Source organism: Mesoplodon bidens (genome assembly GCF_964165515.1).
Source record: "Mesoplodon bidens genome assembly, chromosome: 2".
Lineage (NCBI taxonomy): Eukaryota > Metazoa > Chordata > Mammalia > Artiodactyla > Ziphiidae > Mesoplodon > Mesoplodon bidens.
Window position 1 is genome coordinate 168,407,739 of NC_138177.1, and position 27,974 is coordinate 168,435,712.

General features: G+C 41.9%; 1 protein-coding gene across 1 annotated transcript; it reads left to right on the top strand.

The window, feature by feature from the left end:
- The first annotated feature begins 2,603 nt into the window (after positions 1-2,603).
- On the top strand, positions 2,604-26,753 carry FUCA1 (alpha-L-fucosidase 1). Its single transcript, XM_081225287.1, has 8 exons — positions 2,604-3,041; positions 9,254-9,388; positions 16,585-16,722; positions 18,637-18,742; positions 21,834-22,034; positions 23,349-23,539; positions 25,069-25,168; positions 25,393-26,753. Exons 1-8 carry the CDS (start codon positions 2,653-2,655, stop codon positions 25,531-25,533), a joined length of 1,401 nt encoding a protein of 466 aa, XP_081081413.1. The 5' UTR covers positions 2,604-2,652; the 3' UTR covers positions 25,534-26,753.
- The last annotated feature ends 1,221 nt before the right edge of the window (positions 26,754-27,974 follow it).

The following is a 27,974-nucleotide window of genomic DNA, read 5'->3' on the forward strand; positions in this document are numbered from 1 at the left end:
CCCTGAATCGGCAGGCGGACTCCCAACCACTGCGCCACCAGGGAAGCCCCTTCTGACCATTTTTAATCAGGTTGTTTTCCTTTTTTTATATTGAGTTGTGTGAGCTGTTTATATATTTTGGATATTAACCCCTCATCAGTCATATCATTTGTAAATATTTTTTCCCATTCAGTAGGTTTTCTTTTCATTTTGTTGATGGTTTCCTTTGCTGTGCAAAAGCTTTCAAGTTTAATTAGATCCCATTTATATTTGCTTTTATTTCCTTTGCCTTAGGAGACAAATTCCAAAAAATATTGCTACGATTTATGTCAGAGAGTGTTCTGCCTATGTTTTCTTCTAGGAGCTTTATGGTTTTCCATCTTACATTTAAGTCTTTTCTCTTGGTGTCTTCTTTTAAGGACACCAATTATTGGATTAAGGCACACTGTAATCCAGTATGACCTCATCTTAATTTAACAAATTACATCTCCAAAACTCTACTTCCAAAGAAGGTAACATTCACAGGATTCAAGCAGACATGAAGTTTTGGGGGACATGCTTCAACCCAGTACAGCCCCCAAGGACAAATTTCAACCCTCTCTTACAGCACATATCATGGACTGTGTTAAGTGGGAGTCACTGGCTTGTCTTCCCCCACAAGATGAGCTCCATGTTTATCTCTCAGTTCCCAGTGTTATGTGAAGACCCAGCATAGAGTCTTAAAGGGGCTGATCAATATCTGTGGCACTGAACTGCTTCTGAAAAGCTTTAGATTACATTTTGGAAAATCGAATTTTATTTTAACCCAAATACCTATCTTTTTGTAAGGCAAAGAAATTGAATGATTTTTTAAAGGTGGATATGTGGCTCCTTAAATTTGGGGCATGACTTTCTTTATTCATTGGTGGGGTCCTATCTCATTTCAGCAAAGAAAATGCCCAAGTGCCTAGCATAAATTGATACTCAGTAAACATCTGTTTAATGAATAAAACTAGAGTTTTAAACTAGAGTTTAAAAATCATTGAATTAAATGCACTTCCACACTTTCTTCCTCTCTCCTTTCACAATCACACTCTATTTCTGCTTAGAGTTTATGGAGGGTGAGAGCAAGGGAGAAGGGGGACCTCAGTGTATCACAGAGAACTGCTCTCATTGTTTAGATGAGGAAATGGGACCAGAGAGTGGACAAGACTTGCCCAAGGAGACCCAACAAGGTGGTGTCCAATGCAAGAAACCTAGGTTTCCCAACTTCCAGTTTTTCCACCCTATTGCAATGCCTCTCACCTGCCCCTACAGATTTACATTTTGGTTATGAGGCTAAGGAGAAATGAAGGTCATGGTGTCTTATTTTATCTCCCCCAAGATGATTTCTGTAACATCAAAGACCATTACCCTGATCACTACAAGATGTGTACGAATGCTTTTTGTTGTTGTTTTGTTTGTTTGCTTGTGTTAGGTGTCTGGGCTTGCTGTTGTGGACAATATTACAACATAATCTTGCGGAGGAAGTAATGGAAAATAAAGAAAATGGCTGTTCATTCAGCAACAGCCACTGTGTTCCTTTATCACTCCTAGAATGAGGAAGTGCTTGCTTCTGTCGACACAGCCTTTGACAGGTTCTCTTGCACCTCCTGGGGTGCAAGAGAGAAGCAGCGTTTGAGAGACATAGATTCTGCATCTGGAGACCGGGGTTCTGGTCCCACCTCTGATCCAAACTAGTTGCATGATCTTGGGCAACTCCAATCCCCTCTCTGGGTCTCAGTTTCCTCTTCCATAAAATGGTAAGAGTAAAGAAGGGGATAGTGTCGAGGGTCTCCAAAGTTCCTTCCAACTCTTACCTGCAGCAGTTCTCACTGATATGTAGGTACCAGTTGTGCCACGGGGGAGTCATTAGACTTCCCACACCTGACAGCCTCACCGCCTGTTTGTGCGGGCACAGCCTCTACCAACTGTAGGGGAATTTGGTGACCTCCCTGCCAGACAAGGTTCCTGAAAAATTGAGGAACCTTGAGCCTGAGGCTCTCAATTTTCTCACGCAGTTACTCTAAAAATATTCCTTCGTGGTAGCCTGTGCATGGGTCTTGTTTTTCCAAGTAGATGTTAAGCTCTTTGAATTGCCTCAAAATTCCTCAAGCAAGTTCAAAAAATATTTATTAGACAGGCAAAATGGTCACACCTGTTCTTCCTCTTTCAGCGCCCACTTTCCTCCCACCTCTCCCCTTATAATGCTTCCTCCCATCGTCCTTCTGTCCCGTAATTTCTGCCAGGGCTGTTACAATGCCCTTCCATCTGGTATTCCTGCTTCCTGAGTTGTTCTTCCATACTACAGCTCAAAAAGTCCCCCATAGCTGCCAACGGCAAAATGGAGCAGTCCCAGTTCTCTGCACACACCGGGCCTTCCACAGCCCCTCGATTTCACCCCGCAGTGAATTCTAAAGTTTTCAATCATCGGTCACACCGCCATCCTCCTTGCACTTTCTCCCTTTGAGAGCCAGGGGTGGTAGGGACCGCCCACCAGGAGGGGAAGACGCTCGGTAGCCAAGCAGCCTGGGTTGACCCACCCCTTTTTCCTTCCGAGCCAATCATTAGTTAGGGTGGGCGGGGCCACGCGCCCCGCACTTGCGCGTTTAGTGGCGGCGGTGGGGCTCCAAGACGGCTGTGCCAAATCCCGAGATGAAGTCGCGGGTGGTGGGCGCCGAGCTATTGCTGCTGCTGGTGCTCGGCACGGTGCGGGCTCTGCGCTGCACGCACCCTCCGCGCTGCACCGACCCTCCGCGTCGCTACACCGCGGACTGGCCGAGTCTGGACTCCCGGCCGCTACCGGCCTGGTTCGACGAGGCCAAATTCGGAGTGTTTGTGCACTGGGGCGTGTTTTCGGTGCCGGCCTGGGGCAGTGAGTGGTTCTGGTGGCACTGGAAGGGCGAAAAGCTGCCACAGTACGAGAGTTTCATGAATGAGAACTACCCACCCAATTTCACCTATGCCGACTTCGGGCCAAGATTCACTGCGCGCTTCTTCCACCCGGACAGCTGGGCCAACCTGTTCGAGGCCGCCGGGGCCAAGTGAGTGCCGCCGCGGGGGGCGGGCGGGGCCCCCCTTCCCCGGCTAGGGCTGACCCGAGCGCCGGGAGGGGGCTTAGGCAGGTGAAAACCGAGCGGGGGGAGGTTAGGCGACTTGCCGGGTCACACAGGTGTCCGTCTGACTTCAGATACCGGGGGTACTCTGTTTTGCCTCCTGAAGGATGCAGAATTGAATATGGCACGTCTGATCCTAAGAAGGTGCGTCTGGTTGAGGATTAGAAGGAAATAAATGTTTCCGGTTGGTGGTGGACCGCAAAGCCCCCAGTGTCTGCACCTGAATATTGAGAGGACTGAGCTACGTGATACCTAATGTCCCTTCCGGGTCAACAAGGCAATCAGGATTCCAGGATTTTAAGCCGGTGGTATGGAGTCTTGTCCTAGTTCAGCTGCGAACTTGAACAAGGCATTTTACCTCCTTACCGCCTCCTTCCATGGTTGTAGACGGGGATTGTGTTCCTCCTTTCAGCTTTAATATGTCCTGGAGGGAAGGGAGTTCTGGTGTGCAGTGTATTTGGGCAACAATACAGATTCTCTTTCAGCTGCTCTTCTCAATGCCTTGCACATAGAGAGTGCTCAAGAAATGTCAGAACTGTTTTGAGAACTGTTGCAACGTGCTTGTGAATGGTTCAGAGAACTGAAAGTGCAGAGCATTGGGGCTGGGAAGAGAGAGGCAAGGACTCACAAGGTTGTTGAAGGCTGGGGCTAGTCCTGAAGGAATCATCCTTGAAGACAGGATGTTGCAGAGTAAGAATGAAGGCAGGTAGGTTTCCCGGCTCCTGGCTTAGGGCAGTCTTCCACCCTTACTTTGTCTCCTCACCCGTCTTCCAGGTTTTAGTTTCTCTTGGACTTCAAGTTCTCTTGTACTAAATAGAAATTACAACTGATATTTAGTGTTTGCAGTTAAGTGTATGGGAATATAAGCCTTGAATAAACAAAGGAGGAGTTCACTGTCTTCCAGAAGCCTTAGAAATCCATAATTTTCAAATGAAGAAGTTAAAATCTGGGAGATATCCTTTGTCCAGGACAAGATGCCCTTGCTATGGACAAGATGACTGGCCCAGACAGAAGAAGGGAACTAATGTCCTAGACTCCAAATGACTCTAAGGTGACTCTAAGGTGAAGGTTCTTTCCACCACACCAGGGGTCTGCAACCATGGCCAGAGGGATTGGTCCTCTGCCTATTTTGGTAAGTTTCTTGAGATGAGAAGGATTTTTACATTTTAAGGGGTTGTTTTTAAAAAGTAGAAGAAGAGGGGCTTCCCTGGTGGCACAGTGGTTAAGAATCCTCCTGCCAATGCAGGGGACACGGGTTTGAGCCCTGGTCCGGGAAGATCCCACGTGCCACAGAGCACTAAGCCTGTGTGCCACAACTACTGAGCCTATGCTCTAGAGCCTGCGAGCCACAACTACTGAGTCCGTGTGCTACAACTACTGAAGCCCGCGCGCCTAGAGCCCGTGCTCTGCAACAAGAGAAACCACCGCAAGGAGAAGCCCACACACCACAACGAAGAGTAGCCCCCGCTCACCGCAACTGGAGAAAGCCCACGTGCAGCAACGAAGACCCAACATAGCCAAAAATTTTAAAAAAATAAAAAAATAAAGTAGAAGAAGAATATGCCACAGAGAGGACTGTGATCCACAGAGCCTGAAATACTGTCTAGACCTTAAAGTTTGAGCTCTCCACATCGGCCAGTGATTAAATTGTCACATGTGAGCACCAGCTATTTTTCTGCCATAAAAGTAAATGAAATGGTGAGTGATTTGGTTGTTATTTCAACACTTGCCTTTTCTCCCCTTTTCTTTTGGCCTTTTGTCACTTCTGTGAATGAGAGACAATTCATATGGGCTTGGTAAAACAAACAGCTTACTTTTTTTAATCATCTGCTATTTCCAGTAGAGATTTCTTTCTCCTTTAGGGCAAAGGGTTTTTTAAAAAAAACTAATCATCGATACACAGAAGGGTTGAAGAACTGGAAAGCCAAGGTGTACATATTTTCCCTTACCTATTCCTTCCTTCTTTCCAAGTCTCCTGGTTGTTTGGGAACTAAGGACTGTGGCTTCCCTGAGTTTGCTTTCATTCCTGGAGCAATACCCAAGGGGTGTTGTGACTGAAGCAACTCCCTGGGTGTCACTAATATAGTCACTCATACAAGTACAGTTGACCCTTGAACAACATGGGTTTAAACTGCATGGATCCACTTATATGCGGATTTTTTCCAATAAATATACTGGAAAAATTTTTGGAGATTTGCGACAATTTGAAAAACTCACAGAAATATCGAAAATTAAGAAAAAGGTATGTCACAAATGCATAAAATATATAGACACTAGTCTATTTTATCATTTACTACCATAAAATATATACAAATCTATTGTAAAAAGTCAAAATTTATCAAAACTTACACACACACTTTCAGACCATACGTGGTGCCACTCACAGAAATGTAAAGGAACATAAAGATGCAGTATTAAATCATAACTGCGTAAAAGTAACTGTAGTACATACTGTGCCACTGTCATCATTTTGTAGCCACCTCCTGTTGGTGTCACGGTGAGCTCAAGTGTTGTGAGTATCCACTCAAAATGCCACGTGACACTCATCATCTTCACATGAGCACTGATCCCTCCAGTAAATTGCCTATTGCAGTAAAAAGTGATCTCTCGTGTTCTCATGTATTTTTCATCTTGTTTAGTGCAATATCATAAACTTTGAATAATAACCATGGGACCCACACAAAGTGCCCCTAGTGATGCCAGAAGTGATCCCAAAAAATAGAGAAAATTTAACATTACAAGAAAAAGTTCAAGTGCTTGATATGTATCATAGATTGAAGTCTGCAGCTGTGGTTACCCGCCATTCCAACATAAATGAATTAATGTTAAAAAACAACAACAACAACAAAAAACCCATGAAGCTGTCACTGCAACTATGCCAGGATGCCAGGAGGTGTGAAGAACCTTGCACTTCTTGCATAGTACCTTTTTATCTCATATTGAAAATGCAGCTTTGATGTGGGTGCAGGATTGCTATAAGAAAGGCATACCTAAAGACTCTAATATGATTCGAGAAAAAGCGAAGTCATTACATGACAACTTAAAGCAAAAGCAAGGTGAAGGCTCTAAAGGTGGAGAATTTAATGCCAGCAAAGGATGGTTTGATAATTTAAGAGGTTTGGCTTTTAAAATGTCACGGTAACAGGTGAAGCAATTTCTGCCGACCAAGAGGTGAGTTCCCAGACGCCACTGAGAAAATCATTGAGGAGAAAGGATATCTGCCTGAACAGGTTTTTGATACGGATGAAAGTGCCCTATCCTAGGGGGGCGGAAAATGCCATGAAGAACATTTATTAGTAAGGAGGAGAAGCAAGCACCAGGATTTAAGGCAGGAAGGACAGGCTAATTCTACTGTTTGGTGCAAATGCAATCGGCTTTATGATCAGGACTGTCCTCTTCTATAAAGCTGCTAACCCACGAGCCTTGAAGGGAAAAGATAAACACCAACTGCCAGTCTTTTGGTTGTGGAACAAGAAGGCCTGGACAACAAGAACACTTTTTCTGGATTAGTTCCATCATTGCTTTGTCCCTGAGGTCAGGAAGTACCTTACCAGTAAGGGACTGCCTTTTAAAGTTCTTTTAATATTGGAATATGCCCCTGGCAACCTAGAACCCCAAGAGTTCAACACCAAAAGCATCAAAGTGGTCTACTAGCCCCCAGACACAACATCTCTAATTCAACCTCTAGATCTTTGGGTGTCATAAGGACCTTTAAGGCTCATTACACATGGTACTCTATGAAAAGGATTGTCAATGCTATGGAAGAGAACCCCAATATAGATAACATCATGAAAGTCTGGAAGGATTACAGTATTGAAGATACCATTGTTGTTATAGAAAAAGCTGTGAAAGCCGTCAAGCCCCAAACAATAAATTCCTGCTGGAGAAAACTGTGTCCAGATATTTTGCATGACTTCACAGGATCTATAACAGAGCCATCAAGGAAATCATGAAAGAGATGTGGATACAGCAAAAAAGATGGGGAAGGGGGAGGGCTTCCCTGGTGGCACAGTGGTTAAGAATCCACCTGCCAATGCCGGGGACACGGGATCGAGCCCTGGTCCAGGAAGATCCCACATGCCGTGGAGCAACTAAGGCCACATGCCACAACTACTGAGCCCGTGTGCTACAACTACTGAAGCCCGCGCACCTGGAGCCCGTGCTCTACAACAAGAGAAGCCACTGCAATGAGAAGCCTGCGCGCCGCAACGAAGAGTAGCACCCGCTCACTGCAACTAGAGAAACCCCGCTCGCAGCAACAAAGACCCAATGCAGCCAAAAAAAAAGATGCGGGGTGAAGGGTTTCAAGATGTGGATCTTGGAGAAATTCAGGAGCTAATAAACATCACACCTGAGGAATTAACAGAGGACAGCTTGATGGAGATGAGTGCTTCTGAACAAGTGCGGAGGAAGGAGATGTAGAAGAAGCAGTGCCAAAAGACAGATTGACATTAGACAATCTGGCAGAAGGATTCTGATTACTCAAGACAGCTTTTGACTTCTTTTACCACATGGATCCTTCTATGATATGAGCACTGAAACTAAAGCAAACAGTGTGGACTTCCCTGGTGGTCCCATGGTTACCCCTCCAATGCAGGGAGCACAGGTTTGATCCCTGGTCTGAGAACTAAGATCCCACATGTCAAGCAGTGCAGCCAAAAAATAAAAACAAACAAACAAAAAAAGCAAATAGTGGAAGAAGGATTGGTATCATGTAGAAGTATTTTTAGAGAAATGTAAAAGCAGAAAAGGCAGACAGAAATTGCAATGTATTTCCATAATGTTACACTGAATTCCTGCCTCTCCTGCCTCCCCGTCCACCTCTTCTGCCTCTGCCACCCTGAGATCCATGAAGACCTTTATGATGATCCACTTCCACATAATGAACAGTGAATAATCATTATGCCATACAGTTAATAAACGTATCTGCTGTGTGTGTGTGTAAGTGTCTTCATGTGAAAACCTAAGAACTGGACGGCAAGAACTGTATGAAACGTTTTTGTGCCATCATCATCGTCATCATTGCCTGAGTATTCATCACGTAGAACATCATATGCAAGATTGGTATGGAAGTGAATAGCCAATCCTTACATAAGGTAAGTGACACAATAAAAAATTACCAATGTATCAGTTTTCTTACTGTTTTAAAACTTTGCTTTCAAAGAATTACATTACCATACAGTATGCCCTCCCCTCTAGCCCCTCATAATGGGATAAACTGTGTATCAGCCTATCATCACAGGCAAGTGGTTTTTTATTTAATGTAACAATGTTTCCAGTACTGTGTTATGAATAGGATTATAATACCATATGCCATAAAAATTTTATAATGATTCATTCATTAGTGTATCAGCTAGGCTACCATGAAGCAATCATATTGATTACACTAGGCTACTGTAAAGCAATCTTATTGCTGCTTCTTTATTATCAATGCACAAATCGTTATACCTGCAAATAAATATGAATTTCTTTTTCACATTAGCTTTTCACTATTTATATCTAGTTTTAGTAATAATTATAACATCTACAGTGTTTTGTATCATGTAAGACAGTATTGATGTAGGTACTGACAAGTGGTTCATCTTGTAAACAGATAATGTAAACTTATGGTATCAATAAATACAATACAGTACTATAAATGTATTTTATGATTTTCTTAAAAACATTTTCTTTTCTCTAGCTTACATTATTGTATTAATACAGTACATAATACATATAACCTACAAAATGGGTGGGGTTTTTTGTTTGTTTTTGTCCACATTGCATGGCATGCAGGATCTTAGTTCCCCGACCAGGGATCGAACCTGTGCCCCCTGCATTGGAAGCACAGAGTCTTAACCACTGGACTGCCAGGGAAGTCCCCCAGAATGGGCATTAATCAATCATTTATGTTATTGGTAAGGCTTCCAGTCAAGAGTAGGCTATTAGTAGTTAAGTTTTCAAGGAGTCAAGAGTTATACATGGATTTTCTCCTGCACAGGGGGTTGGCACCCCTCACCCCCACATTGTTCAAGGGTCAACCATACATTTCCTGTAGTCAAGTTCTCCCAACCATTTTAAAAGCCTCAGGCATACCAGGTAAGTTTGTGCAGGTGGCCCACTGCCCACTTCCTTTGTTCATATGGTTTCAATGTCCACAGGTATGTAGTCCTGACAACAAAGCATCACGAAGGCTTCACAAACTGGCCAAGTCCTGTGTCTTGGAACTGGAACTCTAAGGATCTGGGGCCCCATCGTGATTTGGTTGGTGAGTTGGGAGCAGCCATCCGAAATAGGTGTGTGTCCACAGATGATTACTCCATCATCACTTTTGATCTAGCCATCCAATGTGCTGTTCCTTCTCTACTCGTGTGTTTTTTAAGTTTGCATTTAACCAATACCTTGAAGGGCTTCTGGCCTTGAATTAGCAGTGTTTGATGCTTGGCAGTTTTCATATGACCAAAGGTGACACCATCAGAGAAGTTCATAGCCCTGACTGCTTAGGTGAAGGATACCCAGCATAGACCCCAATGCTTCATTTGCATTCTGCAAAGGATTTTTTCTGGAAAGCCTACCAACCCCAGGCCTTTTCCAGTATCTGATGGAGGCCAGGGTTGGGCCTCTCATCTTTGTGTCCTCCTTAGCTGTCAACACAGAGCTTTGCAGGCATTCAGGGAAGGTTTAGATGAATAGTAGATCAAGAGAGAACTGAAGAGGGCAGTTAAAGCAGCGAAAAGTGAGATAAGGAGCCACCCTGTTGATTCTAATTAATGTTTTCTAATATTTGCCACTTAATAAAAAGTAGCTTCCCAAGATCAAAATGCTGGGAAGTGGCAGAGGTGGGGTTTGAACCCAGGTATTTTGGTTTTGGATCCTATATTTCTGGGTATGTTTGCCTCTAAGGAGGAAAAGTGGTATTTGTGTCATGCCCAGTCTCAGCTCTATTGTGATTTGGCAAACTTGATGTCCTATTTAAGGGGTACACCAGCTGCCTGTTTGTATAAGTAAAGTTTGACTGGAACACAGTTGTGCCCATTCATTTATGCATTGTCTCTGGCTGCTTTCAAGCTACAATTGCAGAGTTGGGATAGAGATCACAAGGCCTGCAAAGCCTCAAATATTATCTGGTCCATTGAGAAAGCATTTGCTGACTTATGTCACCAGTTAAATATTCAGTTTCCCAATGCTATGCTCTGCTAATAGTCCTGCTGTAAGACTCTAAGATGTTGATTAGATCTGGACTCTAAGGTCCTTGATTTTTACCTTCTTTATATTTATTTAGCCCCTGAATCACGTGATGAAATACTTAACTTCAATTGTTTCTGTCTTATCTGTGCCATTGCAATGTTACATTTACTTCTTACTTGTATTATAGCGTTTCCAAAACACTCACTATTCTTTTTTTTTTTTTTTTTTTGCGGTACGCGGGCCTCTCACTGTTGTGGCCTCTCCCATTGCGGAGCACAGGCTCCGGATGCGCAGGCTCCACGGCCATGGCTCACGGGCCCAGCTGCTCCGTGGCATGTGGGATCTTCCCAGACCGGGGCACGAACCTGTGTCCCCTGCATCGGCAGGCGGACTCTCAACCACTGCGCCACCAGGGAAGCCCCCAAAACACTCACTATTCTTAACTCAAAACAAGCTTTATTTTGTATGAAAATAGGTCACTTTAACCATATTTCATTTGGGGAACGTTAAGAACTATTTTTTTTTTTTAGAATTTAATTTTTTTATACGGCATGTTCTCATTAGTTATCCATTTTATACATATTAGTGTATATATGTCAATCCCAATCTCTCAATTCATCGCACCACCCCCCTGCCACTTTCCCCCCTTGGTGTCCATACGTTTGTTCTCTACATCTGTGTCTCTATTTCTGCCCTGCAAACCGGTTCATCTGTACCATTTTTCTAGGTTCCACATATATGCATTAATATACGATATCTGTTTTCTCTTTCTGACATACTTCACTCTGTATGACAGTCTCTAGATCCATCCATGTCTCTGCAAATGACCCAATTTCGTTCCTTTTTATGGCTGAGTAATATTCCACTGTATATATGTACCACATCTTCTTTATCCATTAGTCTGTCAATGGGCATTTAGGTTGCTTCCATGACCTGGGTATTGTAAATAGTGCTGCAATGAACATTGGGGTGCATGTGTCTTTTTGAATTATGGTTTTCTCTGGGTATATGCCCAGTAGTGGGATTGCTGGGTCATATGGTAATTCTATTTTTAGTTTTTTAAGGAACCTCCATACTGTTCTCCATAGTGGCTGTATCAATTTACATTCCCACCACAAGTGCAAGAGGGTTCCCTTTTCTCCACACCTTCTCCAGCATTTGTTGTTTGTAGATTTTCTGGTGATGCCCATTCTAACTGGTGTGAGGTGATACCTCATTGTAGTTTTGATTTGCATTTCTCTAATAATTAGTGATGTTGAGTAGCTTTTCATGTGCTTCTTGGCCATCTGTATCTCTTCTTTGGAGAAATGTCTATGTAGGTCTTCTGCCCAGTTTTGGATTGGATTGTTTGTTTTTTTAATATTGAGCTGCGTGAGCTGTTTATATATTTTGGAGATTAATCCTTTGTCTGTTGATTCGTTTGCAAATATTTTCTCCCATTCTGAGGGTTGTCTTTTCGTCTTGTTTGTAGTTTCCTTTGCTTTGCAAAAGCTTTTAAGTTTCATTAGGTCCCACTTGTTTATTTTTGTTTTTATTTCCATTACTCTAGGAGGTGGATCAGAAAAGATCTTGCTGTGATATATGTCAAAGAGTGTTCTTCCTATGTTTTCCTCTAAGAGCTTTATAGTGTCCAGTCTTACATTTAGGTCTCTAATCCATTTTGAGTTTATTTTTGTGTATGGTGTTAGGGAGTGTTCTAATTTCATTCTTTTACATGTAGCTGTCCAGTTTTCCCAGCACCACTTATTGAAGAGACTGTCTTTTCTCCATTGTATATCCTTGCCTCCTTTGTCATAGATTAGTTGACCATAGATGCGTGGGTTTATCCCTGGGCTTTCTGTCCTGTTCCATTGACCTATATTTCTGTTTTTTGTGCCAGTACCATACTGTCTTGATTACTGTAGCTTTGTAGTATAGTCTGAAGTCAGGGAGTCTGATTCTTCCAGCTCTGTTTTTTTCCCTCAAGACTGCTTTGGCTATTCGGGGTCTTTTGTGTCTCCATACAGATTTTAAGATTTTTTGTCCTAGTTCTGTAAAAAATGCCACTGGGAATTTGATAGGGATTGCATTGAATCTGTAGATTGTTTTGGGTAGTATAGTCATTTTCACAATATTGATTCTTCCAATCCAAGAACATGGTATATCTCTCCATCTGTTGGTATCATCTTTAATTTCTTTCAACAGTGTCTTATAGTTTTCTGCATACAGGTCTTTTGTCTCCCTAGGTAGGTTTATTCCTAGGTATTTTATTCTTTTTGTTGCAGTGGTAAATGAGAGTGTTTCCTTAATTTCTCTTTCAAGTTTTTCATCATTAGTGATAGGAATGAAAGAGATTTCTGTGCATTAATTTTGTATCCTACAACTTTACCAAGTTCATTGATTAGCTCTAGTAGTTTTCTGGTGGCATCTTTAGGATTCTCTATGTATAGTATCATGTCATCTGCAAACACTGACAGTTTTAATTCTTCTTTTCCAATTTGTATTCCTTTTACTTCTTTTTCTTCTCTGATTGTCATGGCTAGGACTTCCAAAACTATGTTGAATAAGAGTGGTGAGAATGGGCATCCTTGTCTTGTTCCTGATCTTAGAGGAAATGCTTTCAGTTTTCACCACTGAGAATGACGTTTGCTGTTTGTTTGTCGTATATGGCCTTTATTATGTTGAGGTAGGTTCCCTCTGTTGCCCACGTTCTGGAGAGTTTTTATCATAAATGGGTGTTGAATTTTGTCAAAAGCTTTTTCTGCATCTATTGAGATGATCATATGGTTTTTATTCTTCAATTTGTTAATATGATATATCACATTGATTGATTTGCGTATATTGAACAATGCTTGCATCCTTGGGATAAATCCCACTTGATCATGGTGTATGATCCTTTTAATGTGTTGTTGGATTCTGTTTGCTAGTATTTTTTTTTTGCGGTACGCGGGCCTCTCACTGTTGTGGCCTCTCCCGTTGCGGAGCACAGGCTCCGGACGCGCAGGCTCAGCGGCCATGGCTCACGGGCCTAGCTGCTCTGCGGCATGTGGGATCTTCCTGGACCAAGGCACGAATCCGTGTCCCCTGCATCAGCAGGCGGACTCTCAACCACTGCGCCACCAGGGAAGCCCTGTTTGCTAGTATTTTGTTGAGAATTTTTGCATCTATATTCATCAGTGATATTGGTCTGTAATTTTCTTTTTTTGTAGTATCTTTGTCTGGTTTTGGTATCAGGGTGATGGTGGCCTCATAGAATGAGTTTGGGAGTGTTCCTTCCTCTGCAATTTTTTGGAACAGGTTGAGAAGGATGGGTGTTAGCTCTTCTCTAAGTGTTTGATAGAATTCACCTGTGAAGCCATCTGGTCCTGGACTTTTGTTTGTTGGAAGATTTTTAATCACAGTTTCAATTTCATTACTTGTGATTGGTCTGTTTGTATTTTCTATTTCTTCCTGGTCCAGTCTTGGAAGGTTATACCTTTCTAAGAATTTGTCCATTTCTTCCAGGTTGTCCATTTTATTGGCATAGAGTTGCTTGTAGTAGTCTCTTAGGATGCTTTGTATTTCTGCGGTGTCTGTTGTAACTTCTCCTTTTTCATTTCTAATTTTATTGATTTGAGTCCTCTCCCTCTTTTTCTTGATGAGTCTGGCTAATGGTTTATCAATCTTATTTATCTTCTCAAAGAGCCAGCTTTTAGTTTTATTGATCTTTGCTATTGTTTTCTTTGTTTCTATTTCATTTATTTCTGCTCTGATCTTTATGATTTCTTTCCTAATACTAACTCTGGGTTTTGTTTGTTCTTCTTTCACTCTAGTTCCTTTAGGTGTAAGTTTAGATTGTTTATTTGAGATTTTTCTTGTTTCTTGAGGTAGGCTTGTATTGCTATAAACTTCCCTCTTAGAACTGCTTTTGCTGCATACCATAAGTTTTGGATCATCATGTTTTCGTTGTCATTTGTCTCTAGGTATTTTTTGATTTCCTCTTTGATTTCTTCAGTAATCTCTTGGTTATTTAGTAACCTATTGTTTAGCCTCCAGGTGTTTGTGTTTTTTACATGTTTTTCCCTGTAATTTATTTCTAATCTCATAGTGTTGTGGTCAGAAAAGATGCTTGATATGATTTCAATTTTCTTAAATTTACTGAGGCTTGATTTGTGACCCAAGATGTGATCTATCCTGGAGAATGTTCCGTGCGCACTTGAGAAGAAAGTGTAATATGCTGTTTTTGGATGGAATGTCCTATAAATATCAATTAAATCTATCTGGTCTCTTGTGTCATTTAAAGCTTGTGTTTCCTTGTTAATTTTCTGTTTGGATAATCTGTCCATTGATGTAAGTGAGGTGTTAAAAGTCCCCCACTATTATTGTGTTACTGTCGATTTCCTCTTTTATAGCTGTTAGCAGTTGCCTTATGTATTGAGGTGCTCCTATGTTGGGTGCATATATAGTTATAATTGTTATATTTTCTTCTTGGATTGATCCCTTGATCATTATGTAGTGTCCTTCCTTGTCTCTTGTAACATTCTTAAAGTCTATTTTATCTGATACGAGTATTGCTAGTCCAGCTTTCTTTTGATTTCCATTTGCATGGAATATCTTTTTCCATCCCCTCACTTTCAGTCTCTATGTGTCCCTAGGTCTGAAGTGGGTCTCTTGTAGACAGCATATATATGGGTCTTGTTTTTGTATCCATTCAGCAAGCCTGTGTCTTTTGGTTGGAGCATTTAATCCATTCACGTTTAAGGTAATTATCGATATGTATGTTCCTATGGCCATTTTCTTAATTGTTTTGGGTTTTTTTTTTTTAGGTCCTTTTCTTCTCTTGTGTTTCCCACTTAGAGAAGTTCCTTTAGCATTTGTTGTAGAGCTGGTTTGGTGGTGCTGAATTCTCTCAGCTTTCGCTTGTCTGTAAAGCTTTTGATTTCTCCATAGAATCTGAATGAGATCCTTGCTGGGTAGAGTAATCTTGGTTGTAGATTCTTCCCTTTCATCACTTTAAATATATCATGCCACTCCCTTCTGGCTTGTAGAGTTTCTACTGAGAAATCAGCTGTTAACCTTATAGGAGTTCCCTTGTATGTTATTTGTCATTTTTCCCTTGTTGCTTTCAATAATTTTTCTTTGTCTTTAATTTTTGTCAGTTTGCTTACTATGTGTCTCCACGTGTTTCTCCTTGGGTTTATCCTGCCTGGGACTCTCTGTGCTTCCTGTACTTGGGTGGCTATTTCCTTTCCCATGTTAGGGAAGTTTTACACCATAATCTCTTGAAGTATTTTCTCAGGTCCTTTCTCTCTCTCTTCTCCTTCTGGGACCCCTATAATGTGAATGTTGTGGTGTTTAATGTTGTCCCAGAGGTCTCTTAGGCTGTCTTCATTTGTTTTCATCCTCTCTTCTTTATTCTGTTCCACGGCATTGAATCCCACCATTCTGTCTTCCAGGTCACTTATCCGTTCTTCTGCCTCAGTTATTCTGCGGTTGATTCCTTCTAGTGTATTTTTCATTTCAGTTATTGTTTTGTTCATCTCTGTTTGTTTGTTATTTAATTCTTCTAGGTGTTTATTCTTTAATTCTTCTAGGTCTTTGTTAAACATTTCTTGCATCTTCTCGATCTTTGCCTCCACTCTTTTTCCGAGGTCCTGGATCATCTTCACTGTCATCTTTCTGAATTCTTTTTCTGGAAGGTTTCCTATCTCCACTTCATTTAGTTGTTTTTCTGGGGTTTTATCTTGTTCCTTCATCTGGTACATAGCCCCCTGCCTTTTCATCTTGTCTGTCTTTCTGTGAATGTGGTTTTTGTTCCACAGGCTGCAGGATTGTACTCCTTCTTGCTTCTGCTCACGTTAAGAACTATTAATAAATCTTATATGAAACAATAAACCTATATGAATTAATTCAGCTACACAGAAAATGTTACTAATGATTATTTGAGTGATAAGATTTTAGATATTTTATTCTTTATACTTGTCTCTATTTTCTAGTATCTCTTCCATATGTATTCTTACGATTGACAGAAAACATTTTTTAATAGGACTACATGTTATTGAGATAATTGACTTAAAAGACAAAAGATGGTTTAAATGACATTTGGTGTTAAGATATTTATGTATAAAAATAATTTGTTATGTGTATTATCAAAAACATAGTAAGCCCAATTATTTTGCTTAAGTGAATGATGAGATAATTTAAGGAAATGGTTGTGGATCCTGCCCCTCTGCATGCCCTATGGGTAAGTTTCACTGAGATGTTAAAATGCTGCAACTGATTTTTCTTAAAATAAATTATTTTTTCTTTGCTTAATGACAGTTGCTGTCCTGTTTTTCTGTTTAAGGAACATACGCTATGGACTCTATCACTCACTCTTAGAATGGTTCCATCCTCTCTACCTACGTGATAAGAAAAATGGCTTCAAAACACAGCATTTTGTCCATGCAAAAACAATGCCAGAGCTATATGACCTTGTTAGCAGGTACAAAACAGAAATTTTTTTGGCCTTATGACCTTCAGCAATGACACCTGAGCTTCTTATAGGATACTGTTAAGTTGAGGGGAAGGGGAAAAGGGGTAGGACATCAAAATAGTAAAAGTAGCAGTTGTGTTAAGACAAAATATATTTTTTCTTCCTACTTTTCAGAACTTTCATAATATGGTCATATTGCCTCTATAAATTGAAACAAACAAAACTGAGGATGGTAGTAAGTCAAAACTTCAGTGCCCTCCTTACATGCTATTTTCTTTGTCAGGACCTTGAAGAAGGGCAACATGGTCTAACACACCCTGAAGAGGATTTGGCATCTGGCAGATTTGTATTTGAATCCTGGCTCTAGTTACTTACAGGCCTTAAACAGGTCACCCTTCTGAGCCTCAGATTCTTACTCTGTGAAGTGGGGATAATAATGCATTCTGTATAGGGCTCAGCATAGTATGTGGAAAGTATTTGTCACTATGCCTGGCACAGAATAATGGTGTTGTTATTACCATTATTCTTAAAATGATGACTTTCACTTTGGCATTTGTCCCTAGTCTTCACCACATTTTATTCTGAGTTTGCCCTTCTTGCTTCTGGGGGCTCCTAGAGGATGGTGGACCTTTAAAGATTAAGAGGCAGCCATCTCTGCCTGGACTCTCATTGTAGACCAGAAGACAAAAAAAAACTCCTTGCATCCAGATGACTTCTCTAAGGAAATAGTACAGTTGTAAGAGATCAGCATAGGCTTTAAGTCAGAAATCTAGTTCTTTTTTCTTACTGACTGTATAGCCTTGAACAAACTACTTCATCTTTCTAGAACTCAGTTTCTTTATCTGTTTATACATCACAGGGTTGTCGTGAGAATGAATGAAGTAATGAGTATAAAGTGCCTAGTACAGTTTCTCGTACACAGTGGAACACAGACCAACGGTGCTTCTCTCACGTCTCAGGCAGTCAGTCATTTTCTTGGAATCAACCTGCTGTCCTAAGTAGTTACAGAGTACAGCACAAGATTAGGCATCAGGCAGATTTGCATGTGGGTTCCAGCTCCTGTTACTTAACCAGCTTTGTCACCTAAAACAAAGTACCCTACTGAGCATTAGGTTCTTGCTTTCTAAAGTGGGAATAATAATGCTTACCTTATAGTTATAAATACACACACACACTCACACCTCATAGGGCTCAGAGTAATAATATGTGAAAGATGCAACTGTGGCTCAAGTGAATTCAATAGATTTTTATAGTCAAAGTTTTGGGTAGTTGTCCCCCCAAAATGCATTTGGCAGAACAGTTCAAGCTCTTGATACATCTTAGAAGCAGAAACATTAATCCTATAGTTCTGGAGTACCACTCTTTTCATTGGAATTAGTTGTCGGAAGGAAACCAAATTGTATACACACTGATTACAACTCTACTTTTTTTTTTTTTTTTTTGCGGTATGCTGGCCCCTCACTGTTGTGGCCTCTCCTGTTGCGGAGCACAGGCTCCAGACGCGCAGGCCCAGCAGCCATGGCTCACGGGCCCAGCCGCTCCGCGGCATGTGGGATCTTCCCGGATCGGGGCACGAACCCGCATCCCCTGCATCGGCAGGCGGACTCTCAACCACTGCGCCACCAGGGAAGCCCACAACTCTACTTTTTAAGTTAAGACATTAAAAAGAAAAAGATTAGGAAGAAATACACCAAAGTGCTGTGTATTAAACAGTGCTTGTGTTAGCTAAGGGGTTTGTGTGTGTGTCTGTGTTGTCATTTTTGTCTCTCTAGTTTTCCACCTTCTCTGCACTGCGGTAGTTTTTTGGTGCTTTCCAAATAGGAGAAAATTAATTTTTAAATATTTGTTGCAAAGATAGATCCGTAAGACTTTACTATGAATGGATTCAGTTAATAAACATTGTTCTCATTGCTCGTCTCTCAGGTACAAACCTGACTTGATTTGGTCTGATGGAGAGTGGGAAAGTCCTGATACTTATTGGAACTCTACAAATTTTCTTGCTTGGCTCTACAATGATAGCCCAGTTAAGGTACATGATTATATGACTTATCTCTTATTTTTCTGTTATGATAAAAGAAAATGTGAGGAACCAAGATCCGGAGTAATAACAATAATGACAACAGCAACAATAATAAATAGTAATATCAATGTGGGTGTGGTAGGGATCAGGGAACTTAGTGGATGTTAAAGGTTTCTCCTTTAATTCTTTTTTGGCCCCTTACTTGGAGTGTAATCTTTCTTCTTCTCCTTTAATTCTTGATTTTTACAAGATAGTTTTAATTATTCTTAAATTTAAGTAGGCTAGAAATAGTATGTAGAAGTCCCAGACCACCATAGAGAAAATAAACTATTAAGTAAACAGACATTATAAATGAGAAAACCACCCCCAAAATTAATATATAAAACATGTAAAATTAAATGATAAGAATAAAATGTGAATATCTATGACTTCGCCTACTCTATGTTGATTATGTAGTTTAACTCTTAAGGGGAAATTTCATTTCCCTTATATTCCAAATTCTTTTTTTTTTTAATTAACTTATTTTTTTGGCTGTGTTGGGTCTTCGTGGCTGCGCGCCAGCTTTCTTTAACTGAGGCAAGCAGGGGCTACTCTTTGTTGCGGTGCACAGGCTTCTCATTGCAGTGGCTTCTCTTGTTGCAGAGCGCAGGCTCTAGGCGCGTGGGCTTCAGTAGTTGTGGCTCACGGGCTCAGTAGCTGTGGCTCACAGGCTTAGTTGCTGTGGATGGCATGTGGAATTTTCCCAGACCAGGTCTCGAACCTGTGTCCCCTGCATTGGCAGCCGGATTCTTAACCACTGTGCCACCAGGGGAGTCCCTCCAACTTCCTGAGGGAACTTTGCCTACCTTGTCCTCTCCCCCATAATCAACACTATTACGCTGCACGATAGCTACCCATTTAAAGTTTGTATTTCAATACACTTACAAAGTAGCAGACATCTTAATCTTCACTATAGAAAATTTCAAAAATTTTACATATTCTAGATTTGTTGTAGATTTTAAAGAAAAATCTAAGTGTAAGACCAGTTTGAACTGAGCTTTCTTGGTAGATTCATAAACCTCTAAGGATCTCATTGGGTAAATATTACTAAATTCAGAAAATGGAGAGAAAGAAAAAAAGGAAAGATCCTCTGTGACAAATTGAAGCAAATTCAGATTGGTTTCTGGGACTTGCGAGATGTGTGGGGACCTCTAGTGGCGCAGTATTGTGGTTCTTCCCCGATGATCCTCAGGCTGGGGTGCCTCCGTTGTGGATCCTTGGGTGGGACACCACAGACCCTATTCTACCCACTCTTGTTCTGTATGCTTTCTCACACATTGGGAAAGAGGGCTGTTTTGGAGATATACTCATGTTAAGAAAGTACTTTTAGGAGAAATACTCCCTTCTTATTCTCCATTCTCTCTAGTTCCCACGTGGCTCACTCCTGAGCTCTCCGCAGGTCTTCCCTGGGAGGTCACCTTCCCCGTCACCCTATCTAAAATTGCAGCATGCCCCTGTCACACTGTATGTCTTTCTTTGCTTTATCTTTCTCTTACCACTAAGATATTGATACTGGCCTAACTTATTTCAGATATCATTTACCTCATTACTATCTGTCTCCCTCACTGAAGTGTCAGCTTTGTGAGGGCAAGCGTTTGGGTCTGTTCACTGCTATGTCCCCAACCCCACAAACAGTACTTGGCCCAGTTAGGTGCATAGTAAGTATTGGTGCAATGTAAACTAAATCTGGCTCCTGGCAATTTATATTCTTTCCTGGAAGAAGCAAGAAACACTCCTGGATTGGTGATCCCTGTTTATGTTCATCCCTAACTCTGCTGTGATGTCACATTATAATTTTTCACATATCTGTCTCCTTAGCTAGTCTCTGCTGGATTTCTGAGGGCAAGAACTGTGTTTCATTTACCCTAGATAACCCAGTACGAGCCTCATAGTAGTATTTTTTTAAACATTTATTTATTTATTTGGCTGCGTCAGGTCTTAGTTGCAGTGCACGGGCTCAGTAGTTGCGGCATGCGGGCTCTCTAGTTGTGGCACGTGAGCTCTAGGGCACACGGGCTTAGCTGACCCACAGCATGTGAGATCTTAGTTCCCCGACCAGGGATCGAACCTGCATCCTTTGCATTGGAAGGTGGCTTGTTAACCACTGGATGGCCAGGGAAGTCCCTTATAGTAGTAGTAAACATTTACATTAAGTTATTCCATGTAAGGATTTCTCAAAGTTCAGCAAAACCTTGAGGGAAGGAAAAGAATGTTTGGTTTTTTCTTATCTAAGTAAAGAAAGTCAAGGTTGTACAGTGGAAAGCATCCTGGGCTGGGTTCAAATACCTGATTCACAGGCCCAGCTTTCTGAAACTCTGCCTGGGGATGTGACCTCGGGCAAGTCACCTCCTCTCTATTTCTCCTCTGATAGAATAAGTGGTTTACTAGATTATTTAAACAGGCCATTCCAGCTCTGGCATTACACATTGCTAGGCCAGGGTTTCTCAGCCTCGGTACTATTGACATTCGGGGCTGGATATTTCTTTGTTGTGAGGGGACTCTCCTGTATGTTGTAAGATCTTTAGAAGCATCCCTGGTCTCCGCCCACTAGGTGGCAGTAGCACCACCCCCAGTTGTGACAAAACCAAAAAAACTGTAGATTTTGCTCAAAGTCTTGTCCAGGGCAAAATGGCCCCCAGTTAAGAAACACTGCTCTTGGGCTTCCCTGGTGGCGCAGTGGTTAAGAATCTGCCTGCCAATGCAGGGGACACGGTTCGATTCCCTGGCCCGGGAAGATCTCACATGCCGCGGAGCAACTAAGCCCGTGCGCCACAACTACTGAGCCTGTGCTCTAGCCCACAGCTACTGAATCCCACACGCCTAAAGCCTGCGCACCACAACAAAGAGTAGCCCCCGCTCTCCTCAACTAGAGAAAGCCCCGCGCACAGCAATGAAGATACAACGCAGCCAAAAATAAAATAAAATTAAAAAAAAAAGAAACACTGCTCTCGACTAAGTCTGCTTCTTGCTTCCAAGTAGGCACCTAATATATCAAACTGTGTTACGTAAGGAAGCTAAGTGATTTTACCCCCAATGACCCCGGTACTCCTTCCTCCTTTAGGATGTTGTCGTAGTAAATGACCGATGGGGTCAGAACTGTTCCTGTCACCATGGAGGATACTACAACTGTCAAGATAAATTCAAGCCAGAGACCTTGCCAAATCACAAGTGGGAGATGTGCACCTCAATAGACAAGCTGTCCTGGGGCTATCGTCGCAACATGGCAATGGCTGACATCGCAAGTGAATCTCGAATCATTTCGGTAAGAGCACCTGTGAGGTAGTGATTTGTTAACTACCTTCTGACTAAGAGTGGTAGAAGCACTGTGGATGGAAGTGCAGGCTGATAGATCCCTTTAGGGTTCTTGAACACACTCATAAAACCTGTCCTAAGGAACTAGGTATAATTAAGAAGAGTTCTGTACAGAGATGTTCTTCCCAGGATTATTTTCAGTTTGACATATGGGTTGTTTCAACTTCTTGCAACCAGAAAGGAATAATTACGTAGATTTAGGGATTTTCCTTAACCATTAAAATGTTTCTGAATGTAATATGGATTAATGCTTAGAGGGTTGGTGTAGTATCACAACTATATAGAATTAACTGCATAGGAAAAACACCAAAAGGAAACATCAAAAGTTAATGGTCTGGGGCCTCCCTGGTGGCGCAGTGGTTGAGAGTCCGCCTGCCGATGCAGGGGATACGGGTTCATGCCCCGGTCTGGGAGGATCCCATATGCCGCGGAGCGGCTGGGCCCGTGAGCCATGGCCGCTGGGCCTGCGCGTCCGGAGCCTGTGCTCCGCAACGGGAGAGGCCACAACAGTGAGAGGCCCGCATACTGCAAAAAGAGAAAAAAAAAAAAAAAAAAAAAAAAAAAAAAGTTAATGGTGTGGTGTCTTTGGGGTACTGTAACAAAACCTCCTTTTTAAAATATTCTGTATATAGCCTTAATTTTTCTGGGCTGCCTTGAAGTGCTACCGTTTGAGGTCACACTAAACACACATGCATCCCACTCCAAAAATCTTAAAGAATATATCTCTTTACAGCATGTTTTCCTGAAGGGGCAACATACACATTTATATAGCCCACCACATACAAAGTGTCTTGAAATTTATCAGATCTTTTCTACCTCCCCAGAGTCTCCACAGCACCTGCTCTAAATCTCTCCTCTCTGATCCCTGTTTTCTCTCTGGATGGCTCCATGGGATTCCTTCATGGCCAAGTGCTTTGTTTTCAGTTCCCCTGCTCACACTCTGTGCTTCTGACACACGACCCTTCCCACTGCACATGGCACCACAGCAGGTGCCAGTTCATGGGGAGGTGCCCGTGATTACTCCCTGGAATTCGAGTTAATATATTTCTCCACCTTGTAGCAGGATTTAAAAATTTTCTCATATAAGCCTATCCTGCTTTTATTATGACAAAAATATATAGTATTTCCCAAAGGGTAAAGGATATTCACAAAAGAGAGGGAGAATGTAGCCTAGATTCTTTTTCTTCCCTTCATCTGTGTGCTCTAAGCATTTCTCCAGTCTTGGCATTCAGAGCTGGGATTTCCTTGTTTCTGTTCTCTCCAGGAACTGATTCAGACAGTAAGTTTGGGAGGCAACTATCTTCTCAACATTGGACCAACTAAAGATGGACTGATTGTTCCCATCTTCCAAGAAAGGCTTCTTGCTGTTGGGAAGTGGCTGAGCATCAATGGGGAGGCTATCTATGCCTCCAAACCATGGAGGGTACAATCTGAAAAAAACACGACCTCCGTGTGGTGAGTCTAGTCTTCTGTTACGTGCAGGAATGGGATGTGGCCCATCCTGAGCTGGCATCTCCTTGGGTCCACAGTGGTACAAGCCAGGCTGGGAGTCATCTTGAAGAAATGCAAAAGTGGTCCTTTTGCTATTAAATTTGTGCCCAGGTTTATGTTTTAGGCCCCAGGGTATCTTTGACTAGTAAGGGAGGCTGAAGTCTTGGTGAAAAAAGAAAGAGCTACAAAGGATCAGTCAATTTGCTTGACAATGTTACCCCACCTCCTAAAAATACTAATAGCTGATACTTGTACAACATCCACAATATGCAGGCTTCATTCTAAATTCTTTCCCCTAATTTAATCCCCTCAACAATCCCACCAAGTTGATACTATCATTATCAGGTTACAAGTGAGAAAGCAGACTCAGGGCAAGAATATCACTTGCCTAGAACTACAGAGCTACTAAATGGAGAAGTCATGATTCATACTTGGATTGTGGATCTAGTTCTTTGATCTTGCGCTTCAGTTTTTTTCAACTGCAAAATGGGGTGATGATACGTAACTTCCTAGAGTGTTTGTGAGGGTTAAATGAGATAACATATGTAAAGTATCAGCAGAGTGCCAGGCACAAACTAACTGCTCAGTGAAAGACCTCTCTAAGTGTTATACCAGAGAGCAGGGGTCTTTGGATCAGGGGAAACACGTTCATCCTTCTGTTTTGGATGAGTTTCTATTTAGTGATTTTCACCCTCTTCTCTAAGCATGGTGAAATCTCAGAACAACAAACTTGTCTTGGGAATTCCCTGGTGGTCCAGTGGTTAGGACTCTGCACTTTCACTGCCCTGGGCCAGGGTTCGATCCCTGGTCGGGGAACTAAGATCCCGCAAGCTGTGTTGGGTGGCCAAAAATTAGAAAATAAAAAAAAAATTTTAAATTAAAAACAAAAACCCAGGGGCCTCCCTGGTGGCGCAGTGGTTGAGAGTCCGCCTGCCGATGCAGGGGATACGGGTTCGTGCCCCGGTCTGGGAGGATCCCATATGCCGCGGAGCGGCTGGGCCCGTGAGCCATGGCCGCTGGGCCTGCGCATCCGGAGCCTGTGCTCCGCAACGGGAGAGGCCACAACAGTGAGAGGCCCGCATACCGCAAAAAGAAAAAAAAAAAAAAAAAAAAAAAAACCCAAATTTGTCTTCATTGCACACCTTGCCTTTGTTATATCCTTGACTGTTTTCATATGGATTTGGAGTCAAAGAATGACTTGAATAATGAGGCAAATGGCTTCAGTGTGAGATAACTAGTATGAGAGTTAAACATTTTTTAAAGAAAACTTAGAACCCCGTAGAGAGAGAAAATGGAAGATATCACCAGAAAGAATCTTCCAGGGCTGCTTTCTTCCCACAGACCTTAATTGGTATCGAGTTATTAGTGCTTCCTCATAGCAGTAACAGACTGAAGGTCTTTGAATTGGTAGATAATTGAAAGGGGAACATATAAGGTCATGTGGCAGGGTAATAAGCCAGGTATCTTTGACAATCATGTTTCTTTTTTCCCAGGTATACCTCAAAAGGATCAGCTATTTATGCCATTTTCCTGCACTGGCCAGAAGATGGAATCTTAAGCCTTAAATCCCCCATAACTACTTCGACTACAGAGGTAAAGAGCCTCAGTCAGTCTTGTCAGAGACGTAACTTTTTGTAAAGGAATTGGCAAGCCTTCTCTAATTCTTCCTTCCTTCCCCAGGTTTCTCCCATATTTATTCCCCTTTTGGACTGTCTTCCCTGCCATGGCCCAGCATAGTTGTTTCCCACCATGTTCAGGCCACATTCTGTGCTCATCAGTGCATTAATGTTTTTTCCATTCCCTTTTGCTTTCTGCAGGTAACAATGCTGGGAATCGAAAAGCATCTGAAGTGGTCCCCAAATCCAGGTAAAGGTCTCCTTGTGTACCTGCCCCAGTTACCACCCTCTGCTCTTCCAACTGAGTTTGCTTGGACTGTAAAGCTGACAGGAGTGGAGTGATCATTGGAGTTCAACAAGAGACACTGCCTACACTTTGATTTTCCTCTTATAGTACCATCACTGTAATAAACTACCCCTGTCTACTCACGCATCTCTTTTCCAACGCATTTTAATAAAAGGAAGGAATTACGTTGTGCTGATGTCTCACAGGATCAAAGATCTGAGATCGATTGCTAGCATCTCTCTCTCTGATCAGCAGAAGGAATTGAACAGTTAAGCTCATCCTAACTTTGGGAATTATCTACAATGGAAACTTCACTCCATTCTGTGTTTCATAACCTGCTTGTTTACTCAGATGACTTCAGATCAAGAATAAGCCAAGTCATCCCGTTGCCTATGGGAGGAGCTGAAAAGGATTTGGCAAAATCCACCACATGCTATTTATTTAGCATCAAATGTGACCAGTTACCCCCACCTACCCCCAGGAGCAGGAGATCCTGGAGGGGAAGGAAGATGCTTCCTAGGCTGCTAATAGTCAGCTTTTTAGAAGTTTCCAAAGCAAACTAAGAGCTCTGAAATTCAGTCTATTTACAGTCATACTATGAAGAAAATGAATGTGATTCTGCCCTGCTTTCTTTTTTTTTTAAATTTATTTATTTAATTTACTTTTGGCTGCGTTGGGTCTTTGTTGCAGCGCACAGGCTTTCTTTAGCTGCGGTGAGCGGGGGCTACTCTTCGTTGTGGTGCGCAGGCTTCTCCTTGCAGTGGCCTCTCTTGTTGCGGAGCACGGGCTCTCGGCGCACGGGCTTCAGTAGTTGTGGCATGTGGACTCAGCAGTTGCGGCTCACGGGCTCTAGAGCACAGGCTCAGTAGCTGCGGCGCACCAGCCCAGTCAGTCCGTGGCATGCGGGATCTTCCCGGGCCAGGACTCGAACCGGTGTCCCCTGCATTAGCAGGTGGACTCAAGCGCTGCACCACCAGGGAAGCCCTGCCCTGCTTTCTTTAATACAATCAAATAAATAAATTTGTACATCAAATTATTTTCTACCAAAAAGCATGTTCTTCCAGTTTCTATATGGATTGCTTATAGCCTTATGTTTATGTTTTATAAAAAAGTAGAAGGGGGGTAACCTGCCAAGTCTCTTTAATGCAGAGCAAAGAAAGTGATTCCTTTGGTTCTTCTACTCCTCACTTCTAGTACCATTCTTTTGAGGTGACTATCAGTTCACCCTCTTTAATTGTTATAGATCTAATAAAGTTTTCTGTTTCTTTTTTATTTACTACCTGTATTTGGAAACCCTTACCCTGCATTTACAGAAAATTTGTTTTTCTCATTTACAAATGTAAATACCAAAGACGCAATATCATACGGACGATATAGTATGTCTGCAACATATTTAAAGGACCATAAAAACTTGGATGCAAAAAACTGTTATGTTTGGAAATTTTAAAACCCACGTCTAAATACTTATTGATCAAAGAAAGCACCAGATGGGGAGTTAGAAAACACTTAGAATGATAATGAAAACACTATGCACTGAAACTTGTGAAATGTAGGTTTAAAAAAAAGTCTTTAGAGAGGGTTCTGGGAAGATGGCAGAGAGGAATCACCAAGAATCTGTCTCCTCACCTAGACAACAATTTCACTGGCAGAATCAGGTGTAACTATTTTAATGTAACTATTTTGAAACTCTGGAGTCTAAGGAAGGCTTGCAACTTCCAGAGGAAGACTTGGATGGTAAATTCCGGTTAATTCTGTTCAATTTCAGCTACCCATCCCTCATCCCTAGTCATGGAGTAGGCAGCTGTGCATGTGTTCTTGGAGCAACTTACACACAGCTTGTGAGAGCCAAGCTGGGCAAAAGGACCCTGTCCTCCAAATGTCAGGGATTTGTGCTCTGATTGCTGCTTTTGACCACAGAGTTACAGGCAGAGAGGTGGGCAAGCCATTGTTGTACCTTCCCCACTGTCGCAAGCCCCACCTCCAACAGCTAAAGTAACTTCCAGAGGATTTAAAGGGCTGGTGCTCTTTTTCCCCCCTTTTGTATTTTCCCCCTTTTGGGAGCTAGCCATTAAAGTTTAGGAAATTCAAAAACAACTGCTTATGTGGGGAATATTAGAAAGTGACCATGCATGCCCAGGGAAAGAGTCAGAAAAGGCCTGAGAAGATCTCAAGTTTACACCTCTAGCTTATCCTTGGCACAGAGACAGCCTACAACAATCAAAAAGGAAAAAAAAGCAATGAACAAAAACTACAAAAAACAGCAAACCCTGGGGAAGGGGGAGGGTCTTATTTCCAGGTTGCCATATTATTAAGTTCAAATGTCCAGTTTTCAACAACAAGAACAACAGCACAATCACAAGACATACAAAGAAACATGAAAATATGGCCCATTCAAAAGAAAATAGTAAATCAACAGAAACTGTTCCTGGAAAAGAACTGATGGCAGATATACTAGACAAAAACTTTAAAATAACTGTTTTTAAAATGTGCAAATAAT

Bases quoted from the DNA above. Each gene is read 5' to 3' on its own strand.
- FUCA1 (XM_081225287.1), top strand. From the start codon at position 2,653: ATGAAGTCGCGGGTGGTGGGCGCCGAGCTATTGCTGCTGCTGGTGCTC. The intron at 9,389-16,584 runs GTGTGTGTCCAC...TTTCTGTTTAAG, and splicing joins GGAGCAGCCATCCGAAATAG to GAACATACGCTATGGACTCT. The intron at 22,035-23,348 runs GTAAGAGCACCT...TGTTCTCTCCAG, and splicing joins GTGAATCTCGAATCATTTCG to GAACTGATTCAGACAGTAAG.